This window comes from Nannobrachium achirus, assembly GCF_963921795.1.
Source record: "Nannobrachium achirus genome assembly, chromosome: 8".
NCBI lineage: Eukaryota > Metazoa > Chordata > Actinopteri > Myctophiformes > Myctophidae > Nannobrachium > Nannobrachium achirus.
The window spans coordinates 40,739,787-40,756,023 of NC_137817.1; the positions used below are offsets into that span (position 1 = coordinate 40,739,787).

At 40.0% G+C, this 16,237-nt stretch overlaps 1 protein-coding gene across 3 annotated transcripts in view; it reads left to right on the plus strand.

Annotated features, from left to right (window-relative positions):
* appbp2 (amyloid beta precursor protein (cytoplasmic tail) binding protein 2) overlaps positions 1-16,237 on the plus strand; it is a 32,103-nt gene that overhangs the window by 5,550 nt on the left and 10,316 nt on the right. For 2 of the 3 annotated variants that reach the window (XR_013962287.1, XM_080732197.1), the window contains exons 2-7: positions 5,739-5,922; positions 11,225-11,313; positions 12,855-13,006; positions 13,953-14,076; positions 14,714-14,882; positions 15,573-15,662. Coding sequence is in view for 1 of the 3 variants with exons in the window: in XM_080732197.1 (XP_080588323.1) it covers positions 5,739-5,922; positions 11,225-11,313; positions 12,855-13,006; positions 13,953-14,076; positions 14,714-14,882; positions 15,573-15,662 (808 nt within the window). In the remaining 2 variants the exon portion in view is untranslated. Of the gene's footprint in view, positions 1-5,083; positions 5,210-5,738; positions 5,923-11,224; positions 11,314-12,854; positions 13,007-13,952; positions 14,077-14,713; positions 14,883-15,572; positions 15,663-16,237 lie in introns of those variants that run through there. The other variant, XR_013962288.1, reaches the window with a different exon arrangement.

A 16,237-nucleotide genomic window follows, 5' to 3' on the forward strand; every position in this document is an offset into this window, starting at 1 on the left:
TCTTTACAAAGGTTTGCAGCTAGTTAAGGTTACAGTGAGAGGAATGTGCAAGCCCTCTAGTCATTGTGACTTTTTGCATTTATTACAAGCTATGCACAGCTGCATACAATGGTGTGTATAATGAAGATAAAATGCACAGGTATAGGCCTACATTATTATCTACATGTCTTCTTTTTTACTCTCTTCCCCTCATCTCTGTCTTCCAGGTTAGTGCAAAGTTCAGGATGATCACCACACTGAATCTTGAGCCAAAATGTATGGCAATGTTGGACTTCTATACCCCCAAACTACTGTCCATGTTCCAGTCCAAGAAGGGCAGTTTGGGCACAAATGAGTATTGTACTTCAGGTATGAAACTTTCATTTACTCTAACTGCTTTAATTATATTTCACCTGGCTAATGACAATAATTACTATATTAATTTATGCTAAACTCATCTTTATCCCCTGCAACTCTCTCTCTCCTGATTATTCATTTCTAAATGTATGTCTTAATAGCTACTAAGGACAGTCTCCCAGCTTCCGTTGCTAAAACTGGGTTGTGGAAACAATTGTATTGCCAAAGTTTATGTTAGTTATGAAAGTGCAGTCATACTTTTTCTTTATTGTTCAAATAATTATTTTTCTATTCTGCAGAGAGGAATCCCCAATCAATGAACACGAGAGGTCATCATCCGATGTCTCATCGACTATCTGGAAGAAGATAGTGTCAAGATCAAGGACTTTCAAGTTAGTAAAATAAATGTTTTGACGTTTTAATGTCATCGTGGATGAGACCATCACATGCAAAGGAACAGCATAGTGATGTCCAGAGAATGAGGTTGTGACATTGGCTGAATGGCTGTTGCATCCGTTGCATGTCTGGTCCAACTGATTCAAGATTATGCCCAGGGCTGCATGTGTGGAGACAGCTAGGATTGCTCAATGTGTGTCTGTGTGTCTTGTAACATTTAGCCTGAAAGTGAGCTCTAAACAATTATCTTCACAATGTGTGCAGGAAGGAAGCTGCTGGTGCACCTGTCAGAGTAGAAGAGAAGTTGACAGAGGAGGTGATGATGAAGATGAAGATCTACCTGCTGCAGAACCAAGAGGACTCAATGAATGAACCTACTGATGTAGGTATTGTGATTAAGGGCATCACTGCCCTCAACAATCTTGGGGGTCTGCTGCTATCTGTTGGGACTGTTCTATGCCTTTAATCTGAGATACCCCAAGAACCTCAGATATGGTCTTGAGATGTTCCAAAAAGTACTAGTTGAGTTGGATCCTGGACACCTTTCAGCCAAAGTTCAGAGACTGAAAAAATGTCTGCTTGCCGACTACTGTTCAGCAAGATGCTCTCAGAAAGTGGGTATAACCTACTGAAAGTGGATTTATTGTCAAAACAGCATTTTTGCAATGGTATTTGTTGCTGATAGTAATTGGTTAATGTAAAGTGTTTGTTTCTGGTGCATTCGAGTCATAATGCAAACAGGTCAGTTTAGCATATAGACATTACACGTGTGCATAGTCAATATGTTTAAATGTTGAGCTACTGTAAATGCTTATTTATTATTTCATATTCCAAGTTGTGATTTTCTTTCATGCCAAATGGCCTCTGACTGTCTTTAATGTATTTTGTGGTTATGACTTACTGTTCATTTGATGGGCTCATTGTTCTTATGGTGCATAATGTTTGACAGACTGCTTACTTACAGTATGCACAGTTCAATTAGAGGTACTTATATACAGTATTGTGAACACACACTGCTCTTTAGTAAACAGAATTTTAAAAGTGTCAGGGATACCCCTTTCCTGATCATTATCTTTAAACATATTGTTTTTGCAGGCATTGTTGCATGTCATTTACATACTAAAGTATGTTGAATGTTCATACTTGATGTGGTGTTACACTGGTCAAAATTAGTTGATTAAAAACATAATTATCTGCATAATTATTTCATGTGTATTCATTTGACATCATGTACTCCTGGAGTAAAAGGTAAAGTAAATGAAAGGGGTAAATGGTACTATATGAATTAAATCAATAAAAGTAAATGAATAAAGTAAATGTGACATATTTGTTTTGTTAAATCATACTCTAATATTCAATTAGATCTACTTAATATTTCAATGTATTTACTTGTAGTCTTTTGTGGCATTGACTGAATAATTTAATTATATCTACTCAATTTCTTTAGGTCATTGTACTCAATTTTAGTTGTTAACACCTTCTAAGCCTGGCCGTACTCCCTCGGACTTCCTACTGGGTCCCATCAGCCACGCCGTCTATTCCCGGACTTTTGATATAAATTATAATAAAATAAAAAAAAACATCGGAAATTCTTCTCTGTGTCTTTTTGGAGCGATCTGAAAGGGTTAATATGCTCTGACAGTCATTTTCTGGTGCTGGGTGTGATACTCCTAATATCCAGCAGGCCACGCCGTTGACTCACATTCTGGATGGATGGCTGGCCAGGAGGAGCCTCATCCTCTCCCCAGTGTTGAAACTCAGCAAGAAGCTCAAACAAGATGGCTGGTCTTTGTCTCTGTTCGTGGATCGCGGTTTCAATCACGTTCGGGCGCCGCTTCTCTATCGCTCCTTTCCCTGCTTCGCCGCACGTAAACGAATGGAATTGATCTCCCCTCCGCCTCGCCAAAGTAAGATCGCCGACCTCTGCAGGATGAATATGTACGCTGTGTCGAGCACTCCAGTACGTGTTGTTATCATGTGGGCTTTGTTTTTTTAAAACATGTTTGTAAATAAATGGCTTATTTCTTCGGCGCTACCTCTGTTCAGAGGGTTCTGCCGCGGCTTGCAACGTGTTAATAAGTACGTAAAAGTTTTGGTTACTTTTACTCAAATTAATTGATTATCATCTACCTGATTTCATAACAGTAATATTTACTCAATATTTTTGAGTGTAAAAATGTTTCACCAATAAAATTGAGTAGAGCCTAGTTTTTGTTTTTAGAGTGCACGCACGGACGGACGGACGGAGGGGAAAACATACTCTCCCTCAGGCTGGTGGAGACAAACATACTCTCCCTCAGCCTTCGGCTGGTGGAGACAATTAGGGATAAGTGATCAATGATCATACAACAAATGACCATTGATGTGGCTTCTGACTTATGAGATTGGGCCAATTTATGGGCCATGTAGACCTATATGAAATACAATTTGTAGGCCAACTTGTAAGAATGTTATAATCTTTACCATCTTTAGGCTAGAAACAGTTGTGACAAGGAGAAATGCGATTATGGGTATGTACAATATTATAACAGATGTTTGCCAAAAATTGCATCATACCGGTACGCTACCAGTACCCACCAAAAGCTTGTGTCGGGCAAGCACGGACAGGCATATGGTACTTTTTTGTCCCAATGAACAAACATTTTTATGCCTATGTTTTTTAAATAATGATAACTAATAATAAATGTTATACTCAACAAAATCTCAATTTACACAGATATTTGAGCTATGAAAAAAAATGATGAACTATGTAAAGTTTTCAAATAATTGTAGTAAAAATCTAAATGGAAAATAGGCCTATAAAGGTATCGAGGAATGGAAACACTAAAGTAAAGTAGGCCTAGCCTAGCACAGCTAAACAATCCACCCATGTTAACACAGAGTGGGGATATACTGTATACTGTCTGCAGTTTAGCTGCATTAGTTGGCCTATTTCAAAATTGCCTCCTTTTAGCCTCCTTCAAAATTGGTATGAAAAGTCACCTTCAGACAGCTGCTACCCGTGACTTGTAAATAGACTAAGCCCCCATGCCCCCCCCCCTTTTTTATTATTCTTTTTTCTGCCTTTGTATTTTGATGTTATGCTTTTGAAACTGATATTATCCTAGATAAAGTACTATGTTCTATCCGTCTGTCTTTCAATGTTATATGAGATACTTAAAGTGTGGTTCCTGTGGAAATAAGCCTCGGCTTTCTAGGATCTCCTTTTAGTTGACCTTGTACCAGTGATTTGTACTGTCATGAAACTGTACTTTTTTCTATTGCAAACTTCTAATAGATTCTTCAATCAATCAATCAATATTTAGTCTGGCTAAGGCCAGGCTAAAGTAGGCCCGCCTATGCCTCAAAACTGTAGTTTGCACTCGAATATAAGTTTAGTAAAGCTATGATAAAAAATCACACCCGTGTGAACTGAGCGGTGGTTTACTGTACTCTACTGTACCTAACTGTACTGTACTGTACATATTCTGTGTTCTATATCTATGAATTCTATGTGTTCTAGATCTATGAATTCTGTCGCCCCCCCCCCCCCCCCCCCCCCCCCCCCAGGCTAGTCTCAACAGCACCCTCTTACCCCCCCCCCCACCCCCCCCCCCCCCCCACCCCCCTTCCCCCCTGTGTGTGTGTGCGTGTGTGTGTGTGTGTGTGTGTGTGCCTGGCCTGGCCTGAAAACAGCGCCCCTCCCTTAACATGTGTGGTCATAAAAGGTACTGCCAGGCTACATACAGACAGACACGGACGGACGGACGGAGACAGACATACCCACACACACGGCCACGTATAGGAGCGTTGTGACCACCGCTCAAAAATTATGTTAAAAGAATGAGTTAGAGCAGTGTTTGTTTGTTTGATTGATTGATTGATTGATTGATTGATTGATTGATTGATTGAAGAGTTTATTAGAAGTTTGCATTAGGAAAAACTAGTTTCATGACAGCACAAATGGTACAAGGTCAACTAAAAGGAGATCCATCATCCTAGTAGCTTTACGGCTTATTTATACCACTTTATGTAGGCCTATCTGATCTCATATAACATTGAAAGACAGACGAGTACTTTGCACATCAATTACAAAAGCAGAAAAGAAAATAATAAAAACAGGGCGATAAAACAACTGACGTTTTAGCTCAAGACCCTAAATAGGCTATGTTTGCTTGAATTATTATTATTATTATTATTATTACCCCTATTGTTATTAAATATTAAAAAATAAAAAAATACAAATGAAAAATGATTTTAGTCAGATCGTGACCGAGTCGGCGAGTCCCGGCCATAGGGTCCCGGCCCACTGTTTGGGAAACAGTGAGTTAGAGGCAAAAAAAAACACCCGATGCAGGAAAAGCTGTCTGCACTCTGCAAAGGAAAGAACGGACAACGAGAGAGATGAAGGATGACAGAGATCATGTAAAATCGGACAGCGCTCAGGGGATTGTCGGAACTCAGCTAAAGTGCAATTATCGCTAGCTCGAATTCAAAGGTTTGTATGACGAGGACTCGTAGATAGTTATTATTATTATTTTACTGTAGGTAGGTAACAGAACAGATGTAGCTGTTTAGAGTTGAGTGAGGAGGGCTAGTGTTGAAGCCAAGGATTTCTCAGTGACGTAACGATTAGGCCTGTATTATGCTTCGCCGATCTACAAAAGTACTCGATCTACAAGCTCACAACGCGTCGCGGTGTAAGACCCGACGAATTATAAATGAGGATTTAGCGCCATCTAGCGCAAGTGCTTCCTCTAGACTTGTTTAGCCGCATTTGTTTTTCTTTTGAGGAAGGACAAAAAAAATTACCTGCTGTTTTCAAATGGAAATGGAAAATGTTCATTTAATTTTAAGATGATAGTTGTCGAAAAGGCTCCGCTCGTGCCTTGTTTATACTTATTAAACATTTGTAATTTGCTTTCTAATTTATGTAATTACCCACTGTTTGGGAACCAGCGCTCCATCACATACTTCCGTGATGCCTCGTGATGTCACCGACTCATCCTTGGAATCTTTTATCCCAGGCTGCTGCTGCTGTTGGTTTTTTGGAGAGAGGGGAGAGATAACAATATGGCTGCCGTGGAGCTAGAATGGATCCCAGAGACGCTGTACAACACGGCTATTTCGGCCGTGGTGGACAACTACAGCCACTCCAGGAGGGACATACGCTCGCTGCCAGAAAATATACAGTTCGACGTCTATTATAAGGTGAGATATAATGGGTATAATGTGTTGTCAGTGGCCCAGAAGACCTTCCGAGTGGAACGTATCGTTTAGCTTAGCTGCTAAAGTGAGCTCTGTCAAAGCCAGGAGCATTTCAATGTTAGCTCAGTGCTTCTCAAACTTTTTCATGTTCAAGGACCCCCAAACTGACACATATTAGCCCGCGGACCCCCATTTGAAAAGAGATGCCAGGGACCCTCATCTATGAGAATATTTGTATGGCTCTTGCAGTGATTCCCAAGTATCCCAACCATTTTAAATTCAGGGACCCCCTGTTTGACATGCATTTTGGGCTACGCCGCTATGGACCCCCATTTAATGGTATTTTCATCTCTGAGACCCCAATTTATATTTTAAAATATATTAATTTAACTCTTTGAGAGTGTACAAATTGAACCAAATCCATTTGGTTCCATTTGTATACTCTGAGTTACACACCCATAAGTGTCCATTTGGTTCATAATCATATCCATGATTTAGCTGGGGACCGCCTGGAACTCCCTCAAGGACCCCTGGGGGTCCCCGGATCCCACTTTGAGAACCAATGTCTTACAGTAACGTTAGTTGTGTTTTGATTAAAGAGCACCTCCTCCCACCCAGGGGTCTTGTGTCGTCTTAAGTTAATGGACTGACATTATGCATGCATTCTCTAATGTAGGGCTGGGCAGGGTTGGACAATATCAACAAGACCCATTCAGTCCTCAAGTTATTAATGCTATAGTAGTTGTTTTTACAGATGTTTACTAACAAACAGAAACATACTGGTTTCACTCAGCTAGAACAGTAATAGGTCCCTAAAATCATTTAACTGTAACATGGCCCTTTAGACCTTGGAAAAAATCCTAATAACATATTACAATGTTGTTATCGATACTATTTACTATATCACCCATCCTTTTTGTGTACACAATATCAGGCAAAATGTGTTGGTACTTATATTTATTATATTATTACTTATAATATACCACCAACATTGGCTTGTCACTATATTGTAGTTGGTGGCCACATTTAGACATACATTTTGACCAATGGTAATTAATAATGTCAAACTTTGAATTTAGCTTCATTACAATAGCGTTTGACCAGGATAACTAAATGTAAATTAGTGAGGCCGAATTGGCATTTGTCGATATAAAATGAACAGAGTTAAATTTCATTAAACATTTCATGAGCCTCCCTCCCAACCATAGAATACTTAATTGGAAGAATATTATTCTATAATGTTTCCCAATTCAGGTAAAATGGGGCAACATCCACACTTAAGATGTTTTCATTGTGAAACAGTGTTTTAGAATTAAAACCCTCTCCATGCACACAAGAGTTGTAGCATTTTGTCAGCTCCTGAAAACGCAGATCACTTAAGTTCACAATTCATATACTACAGTGCAATGTGGGAGTGTGTGTACATGGCAGTAATCACCCAATGCGTCTCTTGATTGACTGGATTTACCTAGGACTGGGGTGTTTAACTCATTTTAGGTTGTAATAACTTGTCCTTTCTGGCATGCGTCTGCCGAAAGGAACAAATGCTAGTGTTATAGTCTTGTGACTCTTGTCTGGAAATTAACCAGTAAGACTCCCTAGTCCCTAATCGGGAGATAAGCGAGCGTCAGGTCGCATGTATACACAAATGCAGGTGCGTTCCATCTTCATTATTGGCCTTTTATGAAGAACAATCCTACCTTGAGTCTGACTCACTCATACAGGTTTTTCAAAGTGACTGTCGCCACTCGACAGTTATCGATAGGATTCAACATTCATTTGTTCAACGATTTACTTTTCCGGCAAGTGGGCATGATCTTTGGGCAAGTAGAACATGACCTGTTAGTGTACAAGTGCCTCTGAGACCTTAGAGTCAATCCCTGGTTTAACTACTAATTTCAACAAATGTTTTGTGAACATCAGTATCTACATCATCGTTTTCATTCCCTCCTGTCCAGACTAACATGCATTGCTGGAGTCTTCACTACAGGGTCAGCATTGTTTTTAAATGTCTCTGTTTTAGGGGTTCAAAATAATAGTGGTGTGGATGCTAGGTGCAAGCGTAGCAGAAGTTATGTTTTCAAATGAAAACATCTTAGTGTGGTTGTGGACTGACATGAATTAATGTTTATTATCTTCCATGTTCTTTATTGCCTTGTTTGGAACTGAAGTTTTACAACTATGCACAATACCAGCAGCATGGAGCATTGATATATGGCAAGAAGATATAAACCTGACCTGCTAAATATAGATTTCAATTGGTAACACATTCAAATATTAATATTAATACAATGAATTTGCTTTGACATTGCAGCTGGGTATATGTTCAGACAGGCAGGATTCATAAGAAATACAGCTTGATAATTTCTGTAGTAGATAGATTTCATTAACAGATGCGTGATAGCCGCAACATTTAGCAGAACAGCGAGTACTCTAGTGAGGGGAAATGCCGTGGGAAGAGGTGTATGTTACTGAATGCTCCCCTGAGTTCATATCCCATGCTCAGCTTCCTGTCCTTGTAATGTGTTTTGGATCAACACAGTCAGGACACTGTGCTCACAGCTCACTCATCAGGTTCTTTGGATCTATGCAATCCTGCTCCAGTTATGTCAGGGAGCCCCCCGGAGTGCAACTGAATTTCACCACACCCTGGCTTTTCACGTGCCTTTTAAAAAATATGTCTAGAGCCTACAGCATGAATATCACCTGGAAAGTCAGAAATATTTCTGTACAATCAAGATGGATTGGGGAAAAAAGGGGTAGAGAGAGACAGTGGCGGAATGACATAATATACTGTAGTAACGCAGGTCTTGAGTTGGATTTGAATGTAGGACATTGCAATTATGTGGCGGGCAGGCAGGCACGCACTCATGAACACACAAACTAGTTGAGATGCCAGGCTCACAACCCCAGCTTGTAATCCCTATTGATGTTTCAAATATTTTCTTCATTTTACATTTAAATATGAGGCATATTGTCAGGACAATGATTGTAATCCCAATTGAGACAGCCTTTATTACTGAAGTCTTACCCCCTTGTATCAACCTCTCATATTCAACTGCTTGGAAAGCTCAGTCCAGATTCCCATTCACAATATTTTAGATTTATCATAGTTCATTACTAGCTATGAAAATGCAACACATGAAAAAGTAATCTGAGGTCAGGTCGACTCAAGACCACTTCCTTTGATTAAAAAGGCAAAATGAGTGGGAGCAAAGTGAACAGAGCAGCGGGAAGGTTCATCCCATTTGTAAGTGTTAGCCAAATACTCAAGGGCAGTAGGGAGTAGGGCACCAGCCCATTACCCAGTATATGAAGAGTGGTCATCAGAAAACAAAGAGGCAGTGAAGAACTAGGGTTGTTGCTTCATCAAATTCACAATCACTCACTACTAGCCACTTGTATATAGAGATCCTGCAATAATGGCCTCCTCCGTTGTATTTCTGGGCTTTAGGATGGGCTTGGGCTGGTTAAAACATTTTAACCTGCTGGATCGGACTGGTTTTCTTAGTTTGATCTTTTGGGTACAAGACAGAGCCTATTTTTGCACAGTTTTCATTACTAGTCCTGGTGCCGACTGCCGAGTGACGACATGTGTATGCTGTTCAGCCCTATGATCTGTGTACCTCAGGGTTGTCCTGGAAGAGTGGGATACAGTTCACAACTTGTTGACCACATAACTAATGTCCTGGCTTCAGTTTATGATTCAGGACTTGTTGCTCTGCTAGTCTATTGACTCCTTGTTGCCCTGTCCTGGACAAAGCAGAAATCCATAAAAGAATTGTAGAAAAGTTTGCATGCCTCATGAGTCATGACACATGAAGGAATAACATATTTATTCTGTTATATCTGTTATATATCAGCTATAAAAAAAAAACTCAAGTTTGGAACATAGACGAGTTATAGTAACACTTGATGATATCGAACATGTAGGGGCACTGAGTTTACCAACTTCCAGCTCAGCACATTTTGATGACATGCCAGGCATCAGCGAATTGCTTTGTTTGAACTTCTGAACAGTGCAGTGTGCTGAAGCCTGCTTTAAAAACCAAAACGAAATTAGCCTATCATTCTTGATTGATTGGCTGGGCAGATAGTTTCATACATAACAGCTGACACGTAATTTCATATTTACATAATTGTTTATTTTCAGTCTTTTCACAGTAAGTAGAAATACACTGTCCTGCGCATACAATAACACGTCCAATGTCAGAGTAATAAATGTAACTGGATGTGTTATCTGCTCATTTCTTGAATCAGTTCAAAACATTCAGGAGATTATGATGCAAAATATGTCTAACAAGCTACCAAAGAAGTGCTAGGTAACCTGGCTGCAAACATGGTTCTATTCAGTAAGTTTACTATCAACTGTATAGTTCAACATTAGTACACAAAATAATGCACAAGCGATTCAACCTGTAGTTATTACAGGCGTTATAAACCTAGTAATAATAATAACACATTGCAATCGGAAAAATACAGCTGTTGTTTGTTTAAATTACGGATTCTAGTTAGTCAAATAAGTACATGACTACACTGAAAGTTAATCAGTTGCTAAACTGAGGAGTGCTGTGTCAATCACTTCTCAGTCACTGTTCCATCCTTACTTTACGTTATGTCATTGGTCTATGTGTTTCAGAGTAGCTACTTATTGTCACACTATTTATTACAAAATGAAATATACTTCTTTGTAGTTTTGCTCGATTTATATTCTAAATAGCACTGCAAGTGAACTGTAATTTGACTGGGACCATACTGCTGCAGGATGTCATGTCCAACTCTCTAATTCCAGAGTGTATTAGGGCAGTGGTTCCCAAACCTTTTATTTGCCTGTGACCCAAACTAGTGAAAATAGCAGATCTACAAGCTCACAACGTGGCGTTGTGAGCTTGTAGATTGGCTATCTTCGCTACTTTGTTTTCTAATCTATGGAATAGATTTGTATTTTATTTATTCAAGAAATTACTTTGAATCTTTTGTTTTAATCATGACAAATGTTGCTTTTTTTGGGAATGTTTTTTTTTTTTTTTTTTTAATAATGATTAAAAACGAAATGTAGAAAACCAAAAGATATGGGACCCATAAAAATGTGTCTGTGACCCACAAATGGGTCCCGACCCAGTGTTTGCCAACCAGTGGTATAGGGCATAGGCCTCTGCTCAGAGGTCATTTGATCTCTCATGACTCGCCCATCACCTTTGTTTCCCCACTGATGGACTGTCATCCACATTGTTGTGAGTGAACAGGGTTCCCTTTGCTCACCTGGCTCATCTCTAATGTCCCCTGCCTCCCTTTCTCTCCCCAGCTTTACCAGCAGGGCCGGCTCTGCCAGCTGGGTGGGGAGTTCTGTGAACTGGAGGTCTTTGCCAAAGTCCTACGGGCCTCAGACAAAAGGTAAGAACACAATGGGACTGGAACAAACATCTGTATGAAAGGAGGCAGCCCTGCTTTTCCCTATCTGGGTTTATATTAGTGAGGTTTTGCACCTCACTGTGTAATATGATCACTGTATATATTTAGTAGGGATCTTACGATGTTGGTGGAGCCAAAACAAGGAATATGTAATAATGACATAATTACAGGTCCTGAACCCCTCAGTCAGTCAGTCAGTCAGTCAGTCAGTCATCGGAATGGATTCACTAAGATGGTTCTTGACATTAAGTGCCATGTTTTTATTTTCTTGATAGTGTGCCAGATCAACTTTAATTACTCCACATCATTAAATATTTCCAACAGATTTTGGTAATCTTTATTTTTTCTTCTTTAGAAATATTGTCTTTTACTTCAGGATGTAATGATCATTAGACTCAATAACCCACCTATCTCCCAGAGTCCCTCCCCAGTCAGAGTTAACCTTTTAGTTTAGAGTTAGGATTTTTTGCAGGATACAGATGTGAGGGGACTTAATTTAAATGACAATTCCTTTTTCTCTCTATATTTAATAATATAATAAAAAAAACTATATCTCATTTATGCCGGTGTGCCAATGTTGGCACCTGTGGCTAAGGTTGCTGCATTAAGATATGTAATGAGCAGTAAGTTGTATCATCAACTGTTTGATTTGACAAAGGTGACAGAATCCACATCTAGCAGCAGTACTACAGATGATTTCATTTCACAAGATGCAACTGTTTTTGTAGACAAAATAGAAGTCTTATCTTCTGAACCATGCCTTAAAACCAGTTGCTTTGCTCTGGTTATACAAGCCTGAATACAAGAGTTGTGGGATGTGACCACGTCACCTATTGACCTAATACCCACCCACCCCTGTTTGCTTTAGTTCCCTGTGACCATTCTTATTTAACCTGCCAGGAGCTCCACAGAAACAACTGAGAGGTCATTGTTCTTGATCGTGTTATGGAAACCTCAAATGGCACATACTATGGTATGCTAACCATGTTGTACTTGTTCAATCAATACAAATGGCAACCAAATTAATTTGGCTTAGCTAGCAGACAGCAAGAGAAAGAGAATGCAAAGGGCAAACTGTCATCCAGAGTGATGACAATAGAGATACTTTTTTCAACATAAGAATAGCTATGGTAGACGACTAGACGTACTGGTAGCGAACAGTGGGTGTGGCACTCTAATAAAGGTATCTTTCTACCACTTTTTGTGGTCACATATTCAAATACTAGATTCTGATTGGCTTAAAACAGTGGTTAATCAGTCAACAACCTTGAGTTGGCTCATGGACCCTGCCCACTGAAACAATGAATGACCTTGAAACAGTGGTGAATCAGCCAACAACCCACTCCCCCTCATGGTAAATGGCTTACATCTATCTATCTATCTACATCAGCTTGAAGGGGGATAGATGCCCTCGTTGCTCGCCGATGCCAACAATAAGCCACTTTAACCTATTTTAAGCATCACTGGGGACCAAAACATTGTTGCCACAGTGAATTAGTTGTGTTGTTTTGTTTTCTCTCTAGACACCTCCTGCACCACTGCTTCCAGGCTCTGATGGACCATGGCGTGAAGGTGGCATCAGTCCTGGCCAACTCATTCAGTCGACGCTGCTCCTACATTGCAGAGTCTGACGCCCACGTCAAAGAGAAGGCCATTCAATTTGGGTTTGTGCTGGGTAGGTGGCAAGATGAAACTAGATGAGCTTCTCCACAACCATCCAAAGTGTTTGTGGAGTGTGGTACCGTATTAGAAATGGAGACAGACGACCTTGATATGATTTGCCTGAGGAACGTAGGCTAGCAAACTTGAGTGTTCCACAAGTGCCTGCCGCGTAGCCAAACATTAAAACATATCCAGCTGGTTTTCTTTCTCTGATTGTCCTATTGATATAATGAGCCCTGCATCCAAGCTAATTGAGCAGAGATTATGTCAAAAGTTAAAACTGTCACACACTTTACGTTGGCTATTTGTGAGCACAAAGACATCAATAAGGCCCAATAAGACAAAAACGTAAGTCGGTATAAGCGAAATGATTTTACCAGGTGCAACCTGTTAGTGGACTGACCATAGCTCCTTGTGAAACGCGAGTACCTAAGTTCACTTTTCAGCAGGCATTACATTTTTGGTTCTTCTAGCATGTGAGTTTCTGACAACAAACGCACATGGCTCGTTATATTTTTTTTAATATGAGCTACTTCCTGTGCTGCTTTATAATAATATAATTATTAAGCAGTTGATGAATGTAAATAAAATAAGTTCAAAACACATTTTTACTTTATATTGTTACAGTACAAAAAAAAATTCATTTAGTAAATGGGCCTAAAAGTAAGACTGTACCGTATTTCCCCCCAATTTAAAGTAGTGGCCTTTAATCTGGAGAAAGCTGCTGCAAATGTGAAAGAGAAATGGAGCTGTAAACTGTGATACTATTTTAGTGTATCATATTTGACCATTATGTAGAAAGTATGTACTCCGCCTTGATTCACAATGCCATGAATTCATTCAACATCCAAAAATGTGACAGTTCCATTTAAGGTCACATAGAGATTTTGTGTGTGTGGTTTACAAGGTTCATTTTTGGGCCTAATGTTAATAAATCCATCATGTGGCATGTACTGTAGGTGGCTTCCTTTCTGATGCGGGCTGGTATGGGGATGCAGAGAAAGTGTTCCTGTCGTGCCTGCAGCTGTGCACACTCCATGATGAGGTCCTGCACTGGTACCGTGCTGTGGAGTGCTGCGTCAGGTCAGACTCCATGTCTTTTGTCTTAATAAATATTGAATTGAACCCTTTTCTTTTAAAGTAATTAAGTGTTTGAATCATAGCAGCTTGATGGGACCATTATGTGTCAACTAGTCTAGTATAGCCCATGCTGATATAGGCCTGCATTTAAACCAACCTGAGAACAAACCCATAGATTTGTCTATTCAGCAGTGGTCTAAACTACCCAACCTTACCGTATTGGCCCGAATATTGGACGACTCTGATTTTTCAAATATCATTTTCCATTCTCTACACTGTGCCAGACGCATGATGGCGATAAACGATCCATTGTAAACAAGATCCATGTTAATGACTAGGCTGCTAGGCAACGTCAGCTTCGGTTGCGCTTTGGATTAAACTTCACCACGCTAAAGATCACATGTGCGCCGCGTGCCGGTAAGTTCAATGCATTTACCGTAATAGTGGTGCGGATGTGTAATGACAATGGAAAATGTCTAGTCCTCAATTATAATATGACCCCATATTTTGAGGATGTGTTTGTCGTCCTATATTCGGCCAATACGGTACTTTCTCACTCTAATGTACAGAACCGCCAACGTGAACATCATAATCTGACCCTCCCAGTGACTAGATCTGTTTTGTTTCCTTGTCTCCATAGATTGCTCCATGTTCGCAATGGCAACTGTAAGTATCACCTGGGGGAAGAGACCTTCAAGTTGGCCCAGTCCTACATGGACAAACTAGCCAAACATGGCCACCTGGCCAACAAGGCAGCGCTGTATGGCGAGCTGTGTGCCTTGCTTTTCGCCAAAAGCCACTATGATGAGGTATGCCTGGCTGTACAGAAGCTGATGCTTACTCTTCAGCAGAATCTGTCTGTCTGTCTCTGTTGTGTTATAGGAGTTAGTAGCCATATTATTAACAATATGAATGTTTGTATATTACACTGGAAAATACTAGTAATGTTGATCTTACTCTTTGTTAAACATTCTTCTCATTTATACATACTTAAATCACTCTAACAAAGGTTCAGCTGCGTGCAAGGGACTCGCTTGCCAAATAAACCTGATCTACAAGCTGGCAAGGAGTTGCAATGCAAAGCGTTGAAATCTTGTAGATCTGATTTGGCAATTGACGCCGTTGTACTAGAGTGCTTTAACTACAGGGAATTTGTTGTCACGTTTTATATTCTTCCGGTTGCCTTTTGTGGTGTTAAACGGGCTGTAGAACAATGCAAATGATGCACACATTTGCATTGTGTGTCATTTGGAATCTATCATCTGAGTCTGTACACATCCTTTCATGAATTTCACGTTGGTCTTTACTTAGGAACACACTAAAACTTTGTAGAAACTTAAGTAGAGCTTTGTGAATGAGGCCCAGTGACTTGAGGTCGAATCGTGGGCTCAGGACCAGTCTTGATTATTGGCTTCCCTCTCACTTGACTGTTTTCACTGTCCTATCTGTTAAAGCCTTATTACAAAATGTATTTGTCCTTTTCCTGTCATGTCTCATAGGCATACCGATGGTGTATAGAAGCCATGAAGGAGATTACACCGGGCCTGCCTGTCAAAGTGGTGGTGGATGTCCTCAGACAAGCCTCCAAGGTCAGCTACACATCGCTGCTTCCTGTCACATTATGTTACAGCATGTTAGGGAGAGCTGATGGTCAGCTTGCCATAGAAATCTAACACACAGGGCATACTGGTAGCTGACTGGGTAGTGGGTACTGTGTCAACAGCAACGACATAATCGCAACGTTGACAGTTTGAGTCTGGCTGGAGACCTGTATTACATGTCCTTCAGCACAAATATCTGGGTTGGTTGCTTGCCACTTTACATGGCAACCGGCCACACAGAAGGACTCTTTAGTCCACAAATCTTTTTCACAGCAGACATGTTGTTTGAATAGTTTTGAATATCAACATAAATATTGGAACAGAACCAAATACAGCCAGAGGGATGTGTCTTTCTGCAAGGAAACACCCCAGCATAATAATATAGTGAAACTACTGCTAAGAAATGTATTTACATATATATTAAAGATAGTCTTAAAGTTACCTAGTTTACCTCTTTAACTGTATAGAAGTTGTACACACTATCACCTAAATTAAACACAACCACATTTAATTCATGCTATAACCCTGTATGACTTGTCATAATGTATGCTGGACCATGTGTG